The sequence below is a fragment of the Dasypus novemcinctus genome, chromosome 6, assembly GCF_030445035.2.
Source record: "Dasypus novemcinctus isolate mDasNov1 chromosome 6, mDasNov1.1.hap2, whole genome shotgun sequence".
In the NCBI taxonomy this organism is placed as follows: domain Eukaryota; kingdom Metazoa; phylum Chordata; class Mammalia; order Cingulata; family Dasypodidae; genus Dasypus; species Dasypus novemcinctus.
Genome location: NC_080678.1, coordinates 49,843,832 through 49,862,367, shown reverse-complemented (window position 1 = coordinate 49,862,367; position 18,536 = coordinate 49,843,832). Strand labels below are relative to the sequence as shown.

At 45.9% G+C, this 18,536-nt stretch overlaps 1 protein-coding gene across 3 annotated transcripts in view; it reads left to right on the top strand.

The window, feature by feature from the left end:
* MYOF (myoferlin) overlaps window positions 1–18,536 on the top strand; it is a 157,232-nt gene that overhangs the window by 9,072 nt on the left and 129,624 nt on the right. For all 3 annotated transcript variants that reach the window (XM_058298784.2, XM_058298783.2, XM_058298782.2), the window contains exons 2-3: window positions 14,984–15,039; window positions 18,105–18,196. In XM_058298784.2, the coding sequence (XP_058154767.1) occupies window positions 14,984–15,039; window positions 18,105–18,196 (148 nt within the window). The remainder of the gene's footprint in view (window positions 1–14,983; window positions 15,040–18,104; window positions 18,197–18,536) is intronic.

The window sequence follows — 18,536 nt, the reverse complement described above, 5'->3', positions numbered from 1 at the left end:
AAAGGCAAATTTGGTTTTCTTCAAGGATGCCAGATGGGGAGCATTTCCTCAACCAAGCTGATCTGTGGTTTCCTTCAGGTAAAGGCTTCTTTCCTTACCCAGTTACTGGAGAGTAAGGTGTCACCATCAGGAATTAATTGGTAGGAATAGACACCTACTCAAGTTTGCTCAGGTAAAGTGTCTCCCCCACCCCCTTCAGGCTAGAGAGACATGTCCCAGAATACAAAACATGGGCCTCACAGCAACCAGAACTGTGTCAGGCAGGGAGGTGCTCTCTTTCTCTTTTGGGGCATGGGGTTCCAGTCCAGGACCGTGTGGCCCCGACTTCTGCTTCTCCCGCACATCTATCCATTTCCTCTCTGCATGTTGGCTATGCTTGGCAAGGCCTCCTACTCCTGCTTCCTGTAGTTTCTAGCTTTGCAGGAATCCATCTTTATCACAGCACTAACTTGGTCCTGAATCTACACCTGAAAACAGTGACCGTGTCTGAATTTAGATCTTGAGAAGGTTCCTGGTGCAGCTTGGTCAGATGTTCACCCTGGAACAACTGGCTGTGGCTGTGAGGGCAGGAAGCCCAGTCCCAGCGAGGCCCCAGCAGGACCGACACCTCCCATGCATCTCCTATACCAGGCAAGCTCTGAAGAATGAGAACTAAGGAGCCCACTCCCTCCAGCTCGGGAATTAGACCTGCCCCTTCCAATCTTTAATTTACCTGATTCCACTCCTCTCCCCTACTTTTAAAAGTCCCATTGCCCTAGACAACACAATAAATGGAAAGGGAGGCACTTCAGATCGCGTAGACTAAGTTTTATTTCGTCTTTATTACTAACCGCTAAATATATTTGGACAACTGTATTTCTGAGTCTTTGTTTCCTCATCTAGAAAATGGAGACAATGATATTTACCTCATAGGGATGTTGTGAGAATCAGTCATGGAGAAATATCTAAAGCGTTTACCACAGTGCCCGACATATATGGTTGTAAGGCAAATGCTCATTTCTTGCCCTCTTATGCCCCACTCCTTCTTTCACTGCTGCAAGGACATACAGAACCTTGGGGGACATTTCTGAAGGGTGCCCAGGCTTAGCTGTTCACAATAGATGGGATGCCTGTCGGCTGAGGCTGCATACAAGCAGCTTGAAGACAGGACCTATGTCTAATTCATTCCTCTTTCCCCTGTGAGAACACATAGATAGCTTCTCATCTAGGCACATAGTAGGTTCTTAACTCCTTCTGGACTGGGATTTTCCACTCACACTTACCTCATTAGCTGACAATGAGTATCACAGCAGTGTAGTCTCAGGAGCTGCAGTGGCCAGCGGCAAGGAGTTTGCAGCAGCCTGAGGGTATGTGGCCCCTTGGCCAGGCCAGTGTGGCCAGGGGTGTGTGGCCAGTGTGGCCAAAGCTAAAGTCCTGTGGGAAATTAGCTCTGAGTCCCCTGCAGTGCCAGATGTTGTGGTTGGTGTTGGCCCATTTGAGCCTGGGTAGAGCTGGAACAGGCCATCATACTGCTCCTTCCAGTAGTCCATCCTGGGAAGCCAGACTAGACCTAGCTCAGGTCCCCTCTAGTTCTCTCCTTTCATCCCTTTATCAGAATGAACAGTCATGTATTTGCTGGTTTATTTGATTTTCCAGCTGCCTCCTCCATCAGACAGTAACTCATGAGGGCAGGCACCTTATCTTTTTCCCAGCACCTAGCTCAATGCCTGGCATATAGTAGATGGTCAATAAGTGATGAATAAATGATTCCAGTTCCTCCCTTCATTCATTCAAGTGAGATTCTTGTTTTCTTCAAGGATGTCAGATGGGGAGCAGAGGGACAAGAGGGACCAAATGGGGCCAGACCTCCATGTCTACAAACTACAAAACCGATCCTGGTGTTCAGGACTTCAGGTTTTCCTTGGGCTTGTTGGGACCCATTAAGCTATTTGTCAAAGGAAGCAGGAAGGCAGGGGAGCCCCACCTTACCCTTGACCTTGACATAAGGACTTTGGCCTTGTTAATGGCAAGAAACCATTCTGAATCTGTTTCCTCAGCTGTGAAGTGGGTTAGAAGACCTACTTCTCTCTGAATGTTGTAAGACTCAAATAAAATGAAGTTTTTTAAGGTGCCTGGCCATATAGGAGGCATGTAATAAATGCTTATTCCTGCTCCACTCCTTGAAAGCTGGCTTTATTTGCACATTGTAAAGTGAAAAGTGGGTGGGCTTGGTTAGTGATTAAGAAGAGAAAAAGTTTGCAAATCAAGTGACAATAGTTGATGCAGGACCTTTAAGCTCTCCTTTTAGAAGGTGAAGCTACAAACCTGGAAAGATGTCTGCATTGGTTTCATATTTTGTCAAAACAACTAGTTTGGTGAAAGTCAAACAAACCTGTTTTACTAATTTTTAAAAATTTCATTCATTTGGCAATCATTTGTTTGTGTGCCTACCATGTGTTAGACTCTTTAGGGCTACACTGTCCGATAGAACTTTCTATGATCTGTCCAGTCCAATATGGTAGCCACTAGCCCCATGTAGCTATTAATCACGGAAATGTGGCCAGTGTGACCGAAGAGCCAAATTGTTAATATTTCATTCTAATTCATTTGAATGTATCTAGCCCTGTGGGTTGTGACTGCCATTTTGGACAGCGCAGAGGACAAGTTTCTGTGTCTCAGTCACTTCATGTAAAATGGAGAGGGCAATAGTCCCTACTTCAGAGAGTTGTGAAGATTGCATAAATTAAGTCTTCTGGAGACTTTGGCAGGGATGGACACCCTGAGTAACAACAGTACTTACTAGACCACCAACACTGCCACTGCCATTTATTACCGTTGTCTGCTCTCTGTGTCCATTTGCTGTGTATTCTTCTGTGACCACTTCTATCCTTATCAGGGGCACCAGGAATCTGTGTTTCTTTTTGTTGCGTCATCTGGTTGTTGTGTCAGCTCTCCGTGTGTGTGGCGCCATTCTTGGGCAGGCTGCACTTTCTTTCGCGCTGGGCGGCTCTCCTTACGGGGTGCACTCCTTGCGCGTGGGGCTCCCTTACGCGGGGGACACGCCTGTGTGGCACGGCACTCCTCGCACGCATCAGCACTGCACATGGGCCAGCTCCACATGGGTCAAGGAGGCCCGGGGTTTGAACCACGGAGCTCCCATGTGGTAGGTGGATGCCCTATCCATTGGGCCAAGTTCACTTCCTGCACAATCTTTTTTAACTCTCATTTCAGCCTCAGGAAGTGGGCATCATCATCCTCTTCATTTTACCTTTGAGGAAACTGAGGCAGAGATAGGTCAGATCCAGCTGGATTCCAGACTCTCCATGTCTATTCATTGAGTCCAGCGTGCATAAAGAAACAACACCCTGCTTGTGCTAAAGCAACCAAGTCAAATGAATGAGTTCTCCCCACTCTGGGTGCATTGAGTAGTTCAGTGTGTTGGAGTCCTTTGCATCCAGGCTGGAAGAGGAAGAACACATACCCAGAATAAAAGAAGAACTTAAAAAAAAAAAAGGAACAGAAAAGAAAAATAAAACCCAACCCTCCTGGGGTGTGTTTGCCACAAAGTAATAAAACTCTTTATGACATGCTGTGACTCAGAGGCTTAGAGTTGACATAGCTTAGTAGTGAATCAGTTCCACTGATAATCAACTTTGGACCATTTTGTTGGTGGAGCCTAAAATCCCACCTTCTTGTATGTAATGTGTTTAAAATCTAGTATTTGATTGGCATGGTGAGACTCCATTTCACTTTGCCTCAGTTTTGTTGTTGTTGTTGTTGTTGATTACCTTTATCATCCTTTTCATCCCAATAGCACAGCTTATAATTTTTAAAAACACCCCTTTGTTTCTCTTCCATTATTAAAAAATTTTAAATGACCTTTTTGCTTATCTTTCCTCACTGTCTGAATTTACTTCCTGGACAGTCCCCATCTCTCTCCCTTCTCTCTTTTGCTACTGCTTCCTCTTACTTCTTCCCAAAATGAATTCAGTCAACACATATGGACTGAGAATGCACTCAGCTCAAGTCCTGCATACATGGTGAGGAGCGAACCAGATTTGGCTCCTACCTGCATGTAGTTTATAGTCTAGCTGTAAATCCAGCTGGAGTTCAGTGATGTGAGAATGCAGTGTTTAAACTTCTGGACATGAAGCATCGTCATGATCTGCAGATTATATTATTAATGAAGCCGACTGTCTACTAAGCACTGTGCTAAGTGCTTCACGTGTATGTACTCATTTAATTCTCACACACACCCAAAAATGAAGTCCTCCATTTACTGCTGAAGAAACTGAGTCTGGGTTAAACACCTTTTTTTTGTTGTTGTTGTTGCTGTTTCTTTTATTTATTTATTTAAAATTTTAATTGTCTTTTGTTTTTTCTTGTTTTTTTTTTCAAATTCTACTCAATTTATTCATGTTCTTAAAAGATATTACATTAAAAAAATATGAGGTCCCCATTCGCCCCCACCCCCCCACACCTCACCACTCCCCCCACAGTAACACTCTCCCCCATCATCATGTCACATCCATTGCATCTGGTGAGTACATCTCCGGGCATCACTGCACCCCATGTCCCGTGTTCCACACTGTAGCCCACACTTTCCCACGTTCCATCTAGTGGGCCATGGGAGGACATACAACATCCGGCATTTGTCCCTGGGGCACCATCCAGGACAACTCCAAGTCCCGAGAATGCCTCCACATCTCTTCTCTTCCTCCCATTCCCCACACCCAGCAGCCACCATGGCCACTTCTTCCACATCAGTGCCACATTTTCTCAATTATTAACCACAGTAGTTCATGAATAGAATATCATTAAGTCCACTCTGATCCTTACTGTATTCCTCCTTCCTGTGGACCTTGGTCCACATCTATGTCGAGAGGGGGTTTAGATTCCACATGGATATTGGATGCAATCCTCCTGCTTTCAGTTGTAGGCACTCTAGGCTCCATGGTGTGGTGGTTGACATTCTTCAACTCCATGTTAGCTGGGTGGCATAAGTCCAATAAATCAGAGTGTAGGAGCTGAAGTCTGTTGAGGCTCAGGGCCTGGCTATCACATGGTCAGTCCAGAGATTCAGGTCCCCCGGGTATATATTAAACCCCAGCACCAACTACAGATCCGGTAAAAGTAACAGGAGAGGCTTGTAAACAAAGATCACATCTGAGTCCAGCTCCATCACACAGAAACACAAACTCTAAAATAGGGCCAACTGGCATGGTAGTGAACCCCATCAGCCATGACCATAGAACCTGTGGGTCTCTTTAGCCCTCAAAAGGACCAGTATCTGAGGTTGTATCTACTTTATCTGTCTCTGAGACTCTGCTCAGGTGTGCATAAGGGCAATCCTTCTGACAACCTCCAGACCCTTTTTTTAGAAACTCATAGCCATATGAACTCATTTGTCTTTTCCATTTCCCCCTTACTTTAGGTCAAACAGCATTTTTAACTCCTGTTATTGTATGTAGACAGGGATATTCTGCTGGTCCACATTGAACCTTTAATTTAAGGTCATTTTCTAGTTACGTCATCAGCTGGTACTTGGTAGTGATCCCTCGGTGCCAGGGAGGCTCATCCCTGGGTGTCATATCCCATGCTGGGGGGAAGGCATTGCATTTACATGCTGAGTTTGGCTTCAAGACTGGCCACATTTGAGTATCATGGAGGCTGTCAGGAGGGAACTCTTAGGCACAGTGCTGCTCTAGGCCTTGTTCTTATTTCAGGTGTATAGGCTCACAAGCATAGTCATTAGTATCAGGGGCTCACTGTTGGACCCTCATTCCTTCCTGGTCCTTACCGTTGCACCTGGGGGACTGCCGCTGCTCCCCTAGGGACCACAACAGAGCCCCCCCCCCCGGCCAGTATGGGTTAAACACCTTGCTCAGGGTCCCACAGCAGCTTCCAAGAGGGGCTGTAGGACCCCTGTGTTGCCCTCACATGGTGCCGAGCACTGGGCCTGGCCGCCTCGCTCTTAGTCCCCTGTGGCCAGGCACCTGGGCTCTGAGCTCCGACCCCTTATGGCTGAGGCATCCAGGCTCTGGCTTCTACACACTGCACTTCCTGGGGGCAAATTGAGCCCTGGGGGCAGCTGGCCAGACCAAGCCAGGGCCTGGGGCATTGTGCCTTTAGGCCAGAGCCCTTGGTGTCACTGTGTCAGAGGCCTCGTCCAGATGCTCTCCCTCACCTCAGGGTGCCGGGCACATTAATGGCTTCCATGTGTGACGTGGTGTGAGGAAGGGCATGATCCCAGGGCACTTAGGGCGTAGAAAACCCTCTCACGGCTTGATCTCATTTGTTCTTTGGTTATGCCCATTTTGAAGATGAGGATATTGAGTCTCAGAGAGGACAAAGGAGGCCAAAACTAGGTAGCCAGAAAGAGGCAGGGAAGGCCTGGGACCCTGGTTTTGAGACCCTTGGACCCATGCATTTTCCCACTGCTTCTTGCATGTCTCTGGTTTCCTTTGTGCTTTGCACCTCTCGCCTTAATTTTACCCTCTGTCCTTGTCCCAGGCTCCACTGACAAATAAAACCCCCCAAACACCCCCAGCTCCCAGCTTGCTTCAGACCTGCGGCAACCAACCAGCCTCACTCCTCAAGAGCCTAGAAGTCAAAGCCATTTGCATACAGGAAGCAGGGCTGAGGATGATGTATTAAAATGCTGGCAAGGGCAAAAGATTCATTTAAAGAGATTAGGAATTATGGAACAGCAACAACTGAGGCCGCGGGTAATTAGGCTGGTAGTTTTTCTGGCCTAGGAGAGATAGGATCTAATTATCAAGAGTTTCATCCAGTGCTTTGTCTTTGTTTTCAAAGTTCCTTTATGTGACTATTTTACTTTCTCTCTATCTGATCTTGGAGATAGGAAGGGCAGAGGAACTGGATCCTCTTAATACTTGTCTAATGGAGGCAGTTTATGAATCTGATTATAATCCAGCACACAGGCATGCCCACGCTGTGGGCACTTCCAGGTTTTCTTCTTTGGTGCTTGCAGCAACTCTGCGAGGGAGGCTTTTGCACCCCCTTTTACAGAAAGCTCAGGCTTGAGAAGGCCTTGGCACTCTCATGACTCTCCATCTCCTCAAGCTGGGTTCAGAGTGACTTTGCCAAGTACCTTAATTCGTTTGTTATCAAATCAGTTCTCTGCTAGCTGGAGACAGGAGAGCAGGGAGGTTAAGAGGCTCAGGTGCTGGGTGGCCTGCATTCAGTTTCTGTCTTTGTCATTTACTAGTGGGTGATCCTGGGCAAGTTAATTCGTTTCCTTGTGCCTCAAAATAAGGTGATGCTGGAATTTGTGAGGATTAAATAAGGTAGCACATACTAAGCCCTCAGCAGCAGGCCTGGCGTAGTATAAGCCCTCTATGTAGGCGCTCTTTTTTTTTTTTTTTGGCATTAAAGGTACCAATCTTTATTACTGAAGAATTCTAGAGAGATTTCTAGATTAAGTAAGTGACCCACAGTCACCCGGCTGGCAAGTGATGAGACCATGGCAGGACGCCAGGTGCCCTCAGCCTGTGGTCGCACTTAGGAGCGCAGGTTTGGAAATGAGGCAGACTTGGGTCTGAAGCTCAGCTCTGCTGCTTACTTAACCGGTTACCTTCACTGAAACTTCAGGTACCTCATCTGCAAAATGGGGATACCAGTACCTCCCTTGTAAGGATAAGATGTGAACATGTTTAATGTGCCAAGTATAGAGTGAATGCTCACATGGAAAATAAATCAAGAAGAGGCACACTGTTCAGTTTATCCACGAAGGCAGCCCGTCGAGATGCCTGGTCCACTGGGCTCCTTCACCAGCATCCCAGGCAGCTGGCAGAGCTAGAAGCTGCCCGTTCCCCAGGGTCAGCTCTGAGGATGTAGAGCTAGATTCTGTACGAGTCGCTTGAATTGACTGGGCTTCACTGCAGCAGATCCCTGACAGGATTTAGTTATTGGTTTTTTTTTAAGATTTATTTCTTTTTATTTCCCTCCCCTCTCCTCCACCCCTGCCCCCCACCCAGTTGTCTGCTCTCTGTGTCCATTCTGTGTGTGTTCTTCTGTGTCCACTTGTATTCTTGTCAGCGGCACTGGGAATCTGTGTCTCTTTTTGTCGTGTCATCTTGCTGTGTCAGCTCTCCGTGTGTGCATCGCCACTCTTGGGCACGCTGCACTTTCTTTTGCTCTGGGCGGCTCTTCTTACAGGGCGCACTGCTTGCGCGTGGGGCTCCCCTACGCAGGGACACCCCTGTGTGGCACAGCACTCCTTGAGTGCCGTAGGCCAGCTCCACACAGGTCAAGGAGGCCCTGGATTTGACCCCTGGACCTCCTGTGTGGTTGGCAGACACCCTATGCGTTGAGCCAAATCTGCTTCCCGCAGGATTTAGTTTTGATTCAAGAGCTTGCATACTGCAAAGGGCATCTCCAGAGGCCAGTGGGGCACTGGCTGCAGTAAAGGGAGCAGAAACCCAGCCTGCCTTTTTGTCTGGGTGCTCCTGTTTATCAGCAATATCAGGGACTGTTTCAGAAATGTACAAAACAGACTTGCTTTGTTTGTTGCCACTGGGCCAAAATACTTTTCTCCTAGAACCCGTTTGACAACATTGTCCTGGAGTGATGAGGGAGCCAGGACTGGAAAGCAAGAAGTCAGAGGTACACCAGGGTGGGCCATGTGTCTTTGTGCTCCCTGTGGGCCCCTCTAGAGTCCTGAAGGCAGAGGAGTCTCCCGCTGGCCCTGCCCAGAGCCTCCGCTGCCCCCTGGTTGTTGAGAAAATTTCCCCAGATGCCTGCAAGGGAGGGGCAGTCACTGCCCGCATGCCATCTGCCCAGGGCAGGCTTCAGAGGACTGGAACAAAGCCAAGTAGAAGAATTGCTACACCAGGGCTGTCCCCAGCTTCTTGGGCACTTCCTCTGATTACTGCAGCCCTGCCCTCCAGTGTTCCATGGAAAACTCACTGGGGGAGGCCTGACGTGCTGCCTGGGTCCAGTAATAAGAAGTAATACAATGACTCCTGTTTTTTCGGTGCTTATTGTTTGCCAGGCCCTGTGCTGAGCATTCTGCATCCATTCTCTCATTTAATCATTAAAGCAACCCGAGGAATAATTCTTATATGAGCTTATAAAGTCCAATTTGGTCAAACCATGGAGAAATTGCTCTGCTATGTAGTAAGTACTGTCTCATCTTCATTCTCCAACTATGGAAACTGCTTCGTGTCTCAGTCCCAGCTCCACCACTTGCTGGCTTTGTGACCTTTGATGATGCTTAACCTCTCCGTGTCTTGGTTTCTTCATCCGTAAATGGGGACGATAATGACAGAACTTACCTCTGAGGGTTGTTGTGAAGATTAAATAGCAGCATCCGTGGAAAGCACTGGGAACAGTGACTAGCTCAGAGCACTTAAGGAATGTCAGCCATGGTTCTGTCAGATGGGCTGTGTGGAGTCAGGAAGTTTCATGCTATGGAAATAGGGAGTCAATTTGTGCATGTGTGTGAACGTTCATTGCTCAGCGGAAAGGAGCCATGACCCAGAAAGATGAAGGGCTTCTGACTGAGAGGTCAAGTAGAGACGTGTGGCTGAACCTGGAGACCTGCTCTGTCTACTTTAACTCACAGAGGAGCTGAGTTACCTGGGAAGGCTTTGTAAATAGCGCCCCTACTTCACCTGGGGCCATCTCAGCGCTCCAACCAGCCAGGACTTGAGGAGATTTCATAAGGTTCATGTACCACAGGAGTTAGAGAAAACTTTAGACATTATCTAGTCTAAACTCACCAGTTTACCATGAGGGACCCTGGACTTGGTGATGGAGCCTTATGACTTCCCAAAATAACAGCTCAGAGTAGCAGAGGCTGCTGGTTTGAGAGACCAGTCAGAAGATCTGGATTAAGCCCTGTCCTTTTTTCCTGCAGGATTATTAGGATGGGGAGATGGTGTGCACTTAGAAGTGCGTAACTCATGTGACCACTGGAGGTGTCATTACCTCTGTGGGCACCTGGTCCACTCGGCACAGGTATAGCAGTTCTGTCTTAGGGCTCCTGGTGGCTCTCAGGGTTTTCAAAAAGAATCCAACACACTGTCTGGTAGGTGAAGAGCGAAGGAAATGGTTCCACACGAAGGGGGCGGCTTGGCAGGGAGGGCTTGTTGGCTTCTCTTGGAAACCTTTTCGGGAGTTGGCATGCCAGTTACTGGCTGCAGTGGTGACCTTCACGGACCTGAGAGCGAAGCAGGCGTAGTTAATCAGAAAACAGGAAATGTCCCAAAGAATGCCTTGAGTCGTGGTTCAGAGCGAACTGAACTCTGTGTTTGAGTCATTTGTTATGTTCTGGGTTGAAAATATTTCATTCCTTTCCATAGGAAGAAACAGTCACTTTAGTCAAATTAGAGCTGGGAGCACAGGGGAGGTAGGTGAGGTGAAGAAGTGGGGGTTGAGGGGAGACTTCCAGTAATTTAATCTGATGTTTACATGTTTAGTGTCTGCAACCTTTTTTTTTTAAAGAAGGAATTGAATAAAGGTTTGTGCGTGTGACTCTGGCTGCTGATTAAGGAAAGACTTCATCTCTATTATTTATTTATTTTATTTGGCTGGTTTGTTTATGTGTGAGGACAGGCTTTCAATAAAATGTATACACATTTTGATAAAATCAGAATCACGTTTCTGGAAAGGATGGAGCTTTCTTCAGAAGGGTAGGAACAAATGCCAGCTACTTAATTTTTCCTTATTAGCTAGGGAGACGGGAGGGCACAGTCCATGGGCTCTGGTGTTAGACTAGGCTAGGGTTCGAGGGCTTCTTGCTGTGACCTTGCTTTCCTGGGATCAGCTCTGTGTCCTTGGGCAAATTACCTAACCATTCTGGGCTTGCTTTGCTTATCTGTAAACAGGGGTAATAACAGAGCCTACCTTGCAGGCTTGCCAGGAGGAATAAATGAAATAATGTATGTAGAGGGTTTAGCAGTAGCCTGACCCAGAATGAGTGCCCCCTAAAGGGTAGCACCTGTAGCATCGGCATCGGGCACCAAGTGCCAGGAGCTGTAGGAAGTTCCACTTGAAGAGCCCCCACCTAGTCTGCAGTCAATCAGAATATGCTCAGACTCAGCTACTCTTTTTTGTTTTCAACACACAACTGCATCATGTGTTCAGGAACATGTGTTGGAAGCATTGGGCAACTTGGTTTTTCTCATTGCATGTGACCTTCTTGAAGTTATGTTGTCCAATTCCTACCACCCTCCTCCCTTTAGTGGCTTGTATTTGCCACATGAGTCTTAGCCTGGCATTCAGGTCCTCCACGGTGTGACTGCACGCTTCCCACGCAGCCGGCTTGCCCTCTGCTTCTTTCCACATGACTCAGTTCTAGCCAATTAGGTGGTGCAGTGTCCCCCGGACACAGCCCTGTTCTCTGCTGCCTCACCCACCCTATTGTCTCCCCGTGGAGTGACCTCTTCTTTCCAGCACTACATTTCCCATCCCTACTTGACCTCCAAGCTCCAGCTCCACCTCTGCTTCCTCTGCAAGGCCTCGCCTGGTGCCACAGCTGGAAGTCACCTCTTCTCTGAATTTGCGTCACTGTTCATCTGCAGGATGAACTGAAGGCCATCTTTCTTTATCAGTCACCCGTGGCCCCCCATCCTGCCTCACAGTTGGACCACTCAGTGTGGAAACTGAGCATCTTTGCACCTCCCAACTTGCCTATCTCAGTGCCTGGCAAGTTGTAGTGCAAAAATATTCGTTAGATGCAAGAATGAGGTTGTTGGTCATCGCTTGGGGGACACTCGGTTAAGTGGCCCATTTCCATGGGCTGGGCTGTGAAGGCCCTTGGCCCGACCTGCCCCGTCATTATTCACATTATTCTCCCTCTTGCAGGAGGGAACTTCAGGGTGAGGATGGAGCAGGGAGGAGCAGGGTGGGGGTTTTGCTATTTGATAGCAACAAGCATAAAAATTCTCTTTGGTTCCTCCTATTCAATAAACCATAAACGCTTTTTTTTTTTGGTGGAGCTTTTTAAGATGAAGACCTGCCTTAGACTCTTCTCTTTCCCCAGCTACTGCACTTAGTGAGTGCTTAATAAATGTTTGACAATGAATGAATGGACAAGTGAATCTTTTCACACTGCCCAAAAGCTGATTTGGGGACAATCCTGTCCCTACTGGGGGCAGGACAGTCAGTAGCACCAGGCATGGCATCCACATAAATGCAGCAAATGGAAGAACGTGTATCACTGATGTGGAGGCAGTGGCCACTGGAGGTTCTGAGGGAGGGAGAGGGGGGAAAAAGTGTAATTTGGGGGCATTTTCGGTGCTTGGGAATTGTCCTGAATGACATTGCAATGACAGATACAGGCCGTTATATATCTTGTCATAATTTACACAAGTTAAGAGACTGTAAACTACAATGTGAACTGTAATCTGTGCTTAGTGGCAACGCTCCAAAATATGTTCATCAGTTGTAATAAATGTGCCACACTAATGAAGGATGTTGTTAATGTGGAAAGATGCAGGAAGGGTAGGGAGCGGGACAGATGGAAATCCCCTATATTTTTTATGTAACATTTATGTAATCTAAGTATCTTTTAAAAAAAATAAAAAGTAGAAGTAAAGACATAAAAAAAAATGAAACCAAAACACTCTGCAGGGGTCTTCCTGGTACTGTTTCCCAGCAGTAACCAGGCTAGGGGCCAGTTTCAAATGAGCAAGCCCTGACTCTTCCGCAGCCTCCCTGGAGCCCAGATCCCTAGAGGCCTTACTTCCCTGCCTGGAGCCGTAGGGACTTGGAGACTGGAATTTTTGCTTCAATACTATCTTTCACAGACCCAGATCCTACCTTTTTGCCTAAGTTGTGCAAATTATTTGCTGCCTTCTCCTTGTCCCACCTGCTTACTGTGACCTCTTGAAATTGCCCGCCTTCTCTCCTGAATGTCTATCGTGGTCTCAGGAGCCAGATTCACTCCCTCCTGCCTCAGTTCTCCACCCTAAACCTTGGTTATGACAGTGAGATGGTGGTAAGATGGCGAAGGGATTAGTGGCACCATGTCATGCTTGGCAAATGCAGGGACTCTCCACTTTTTTAAGAACACTCATATTTGAGAATCTGAAGAAAGCAGTATATCCTGTCCCCAGAAAAACTGACAGATGTAACATTTTGTGTGAGCAAATTGTCTTAGGGAGTTTCAGGAGACCCTGAAACCTGTCCATGAACTTCTCTATGGACACCCCCCAGGTGCCATGCTTAGCATATATATTATATATATGTATCTTTCTTCTTCCAACATTTCTGATAGCTTCTAGTGAGGCAGTATGGTGTGGTGGCAAAAACACTCATAGGTTTTAGAGCCAGGGAAATGGAGGTTCAAATTCTAGCTCTGTGTATTAGCTGTGTGACCTGAGGCAAGGTAACATACTTCTCTCTGCTTCCTTGTCTGCAAAGTGGTTGAGAAGCTTAGATGCGGGGTTGTTGTAAGGAGACACTGCAGTTATTTAGAGAGAGCAGTTATAATTATGGAAAGAAGCCACTTTGTCCAGTTGCATTCAAGTTAAATGTCCCTTTGCCCAACTCCTGCTGCTCTCAGGAGCACTTTGTCATACTGTGAAAGAGAGGAAGACTGGGGCATTTATGTTGGAAGTGCGGGAGGAGAAATTTCAGGACAGCTTCTACGCAACATCAGAGTCAGATCCAGCGAGGGGCGGTGGAAAGACCAGTCAGAACCAGCCAGTGTAGGTTCAAGGCAGGAGCTGATGAGTAGGGTCAGGCTGAAGCTTAAAACGGGAAGCCAGGCAGGGCATGGGAGGCCCACTCAAGTGGGAAAGTTAATGCTTAGCAGATTGAGGGTAATGATTCATGGCTTTGCTATGCTGAGGCTTTGGAAGAATGAGGTGGTTAGCCCCGCGCCAGCTGTGTGCTCGGAGCTGAAGTAATGTGACATTCAGCTGAATACAACTCACTACCTCCTCCATTCCACAGCAGTCAAAGGGGGAAACAATGCTGAGAAGTGGGTCAGAGTGTGGCCACTGCTGTCAGCCTGCCTGGGTTCAAGAATTAGCCCTACCATTTACTAACTGCGTGGTTTGGAATATGTTACTCAACTCCTCGGTCTCCTTACCTGTGAAAGGGGAATGAAAGTAATATACCTCCTAGGGCATTTAAGGAGATAAGATGAGATAATTCGTGAAGCATTTTGTACTCAAATATTGGCTTTTATTTTGGTAATTATTTGGAGACTCTGGGACGCAAGGGAAGCCCCTCTGCTCTTTTGGTCTTACTCCAAAGAAGTTTTAAGGAGTAGCCAGATTACTAATTACTCATCTATGTAGATGTACTGTCCAGTCTCTATGGTACAGAGGAAGAGTGCCTTGAGTCTTCAGAAAAGGCGAGTGAGGATTAAAGAACACCCCGCATTCTTTGCACTGAGGCTGTGGGAAGGAGTCTAGCTTAATCTTTAAACGGTTTGGGATTATCACACTCAGAGACAGCAAGAGCTTCGGAGCCACAATTGCAGGTTTAAATGAGGGTGCTTCTGGGGAACGGGTCTAGCTCAGTGGTTTGAGTGTCTGCTTCCCATGAACGAGGTCCTGGGTTCAATCTCCAGTACCTCCTAAAACAAAAAGAAGTCCTCACAAATGAAGGTGCTTCTGCCTCACGTGAAATCAGACATATTTCTTAAACTCCTCTGAGCCTCGATGTCCTCATCTATTAAACGGGGACACCTGCATCTCAGTTGGCTTCTTTGACATTTCTGCAGCAAACCAGAGATGCCGAGGCCTGGGGTGTGCAGGAGCTGGGGGCGGGGAGCACCACAGCATTTCCATTGCTTTGAATCCTCTCTCCCTTAACTCCTTGTAGGTCTGAGGAATGGGGAAAAATTTGTAGGCCAAAAAAAGTGCCTTTCCTTTTGGAAATATTTGATTCAGGTAGCCTCCACCCTAGGCAGGTGAGTGGAGAAATGTGGGCATACCGTAGGCCCTCAGTAAATATTCTTTGAATGAATAAATGCTCTATAAGGATTTCTAATTGATTGATATTTCTTATTTTTTATTTGCAGATGAGAAAAAGAAGACTAAGAAAGTTGATAATGAACTCAATCCTGTCTGGAATGAGGTGATGTTATCATTTTCTTAACTTTGTTTTAATAGATAAGCTACATCTGATTGTCCCCTCTTTGGGTCACAAGTTAACTCTTCTCTTGAGAAATGGAATTCCAAGTTTTGCCCCCATCTTCTCTATCTCCCCTTATGGAGCAAAGCAGTTCAAGAAGACATAACACACCAATGACACACCAGTGAACAGAGCCTGGCCTGGGAGTGAGGAGGGTTGAGTTCTGGCCCTGACACAGCCGTGGGCATGCTGTGTGTAAATGGTCCAGTTACAGTGCTTCTCTGGGGCACATCTATAAAGCAGTGGGTGGGATCAGACCATCTCCAGAGTCCCAGAGGGAAAATGCCATCATTAAAAACACATCAGTGGGAAGCGGTCTTGGCCCAATGGATAGGGCATCCGCCTACCACATGGGAGGTCTGTGGTTCAAACCCTGGGCCTCCTTGACCCGTGTGGAGCTGGCCCATGTGCAGTGCTGATGCGCGCAAGGAGTGCCCTGCCACTCAGGGGTGTCCCCTGTGTAGGGGAGCCCCATGTGCAAGGAGTGCGCCCAATAAGGAGAGCCGCCCAGCGCAAAAGAAAGGACAGCCTGCCCAGGAATAGCGCTGCATATACGGAGAGCTGACACAACAAGATGACGCAACAAAAGGAAACACAGATTTCCAGTGCTGCTAATAAGGATAGAAGCAGTCACAGAAGAACACACAGCGAATGGACACAGAGGGCAGACAACTGGGGGGGGGGGAGAGAAATAAAAAAAAAAACAAAAAACCCCCCCACATCTGCATGTGACTAATCAAGAGCCTTTTACACAATAGTTTGTGTGTATAGTTTAGTAATGACATTTATTATTTTTTATGTTGATAAAAATACTATATACTTTATATAAAGTTTTTTAAAAAGATTTATTTGGTTATTTATTTATTTTTCTCCCCTTTCCCCCCACCCCCGCCCCATTGTCTGTTCTCTGTGTCTATTTGCTGTGTCATCTTCTTTGTCTGCTTCTGTTGTCAGCGGCACGGGGAATCTATTGTGTCATCTTGTGTCAGCTCTCTGTGTGGGCAGCGCCATTCCTGGGCAGGCTGTATTTTCTTTCGTGCTGGGTGGCTCTCCTTATGGGGCGCACTCCTTGCGCGTGGGGCTCCCCTACGTGGGGGACACCCCTGCGTGGCCTGGCACTCCTTGCACACCTCAGCACTGTGCATGGGCCAGCTCCACACGGGTCAAGGAGGCCCGGGGTTTGAACCGTGGACCTCCCATGTGGTAGATGGATGCCCTAAACACTGGGCCAAGTCCACTTCCCTCCATATAAAGTTTTTGAAAACTTCAAATAAACATAAAAAAAACTTACCTTTGATCTCACACTCCAGAAGCAACTACTGTTAACATCTTAGATGTATCAATTAATGATTTTTGAATGAATATATTCAATAAAATGTGATGCCATAAATGCAAATTAGCATTGTACAGCAAATACAGTTTCATATCCTATTATTTCTTATTATTATATTCTGAGCATGTACCCATGTCATTTAATTCAAAAATATTTTTAATGACTATATAATATTCCATTGAAGGGATGTAATATGATTATTTATCTCCCCCTATTTTATATGTGATTCCATGTTTAAAATAGTTGTAGCAATGTGTAAATTTAATTATTTCCATTGAGTAGGACTTTTCTACTCTGGCTAAGTTAAAAGTTGATGACTAGTCCCATTGTAAAGCCAGGTCAAACTTTCCTGGATAGGAGCAGTAATAAATGTCTTTGTTTTTTTACTGAGTCATCAGTAGGTGAAGAATTCCCTTCTACTGTCAGCAGATCCCTTCCCTTCTTGGTAAATTCCAAAATCTCCATAAGTTAAAGACCACAATCTACATTTAATGAGGTGAATATGAAAAGTTTCTTAATGCCTTTCTGGAAAGCCCTGCTGGTCTCACCTAGTTTGAGAGGGAATTCCACTTCTCTGTAATCTCATCGGAACCCAGAACCCAGCCAGGTGTGCTATATGCTCCAGGAAACTGGTCAAGTGGGGATCCCTGGTGCCTCACAAGGAGTTCCAAGAATGAAACAAACAAATAAAAAATCCACGTGAGTGTGTTTCTCGTGTTGGGTTTTGAATGATCCCACATATCTCTTTATTTATTTACTTTTTTAATAGATTATTTATTTTTAAAAATTACATTCAAAAAATATGAAGTCCCATTCAACCCCACCGCCCCCACCCCCACTCCCCCCACAGCAACACTCTCTCCCATCTTCGTGACTCATCCATTGCACCTGGTAAACATATCTCTTTATATTTGAGCTCAATCCATGTGACCAGTGCAGAGAGGTATACGGTTATGCGAGCAAAGCAAGAACTCCTCTGGCCATTCTCCAACTACTCCATTTTACTTCTAACTTGTATTTTTTCCTCAGTTTTCTAATATGAGCTATGAAATGTGTTTTCCATCCATTCTAAACCCATTACAAGGAGGATCGAATCATTATTACGTACTGGTTTATTTAACTCATTTATTACACAATCAAAGACACCAGTGGTGCCATGTCAATCTTTTTTTACATTTTTGTCATTAGAAAGCAATGTGTTGTATTAAAATCAAAGATTCAGAAAGGTCAGCAGACTACAGCACATAGCACAGTGGGGCTTAAAGGAGCTGATGCATTAAAAAATGTTTTCTTGGGTTATTCATTCTCTTTGTTTGATAATAATATAATTAGAAGCAAATAATTAAAAAATAACTATTGTACAGGGCATGTCCGCATACACATTTCCTTTTATTCTTGCAATTGTGGTAGCTATTAAGTTCATTTCTGACTATGAGACGGGATTGATGATTTGGCTAAAGCCACAGAACCTAGGAAATGCGAAGCTAGGAGCTGTCTCCAGATTCTCTGTTTCTACTTAATCATTTCTGTCTAAGTTATAAGGTTCATGATAGAATTGAATAATCCAGAAGACTGTTATGGGTGAAGATAGTGACCTGACTTACTGTGTTGGTGCATCTTGTATTCTCTAATCCTTTTAACAGCCTTTCTGTTTTCATAACCTTCCTGTGAACAGATACTGGAGTTTGACTTGAGAGGTATACCACTGGACATTTCATCTTCCCTTGGGATCACTGTGAAAGATTTTGAGACAATTGGACAAAATAAGTAAGTTGCTTTAAACTTAAAAAAAATCAGTTTACATATTATCATTTATTTTGTGAAAGAAGCGCTTTCAGTAATATGTGATAATACTTGTCAGGTAATCATGCTTTAATGACATGCCCTCCACTACCCTTCTGAGCCAATATTGGAAATGGCTGTTCAATCACAGTGCTTTTTCTCAATGACTGCTGTATTCCAAAGAGGCTGCAGACACCAAGTTATTGCCATTCTATTTAATTTGGCATTTATGGTGCAATCTTTTTACACTCCCACAATTTTTTGTTAACTTCACATAGTCACGATCTATCTCTGTAGCTCTTCTGGACAGAACCCAAATAGTTTC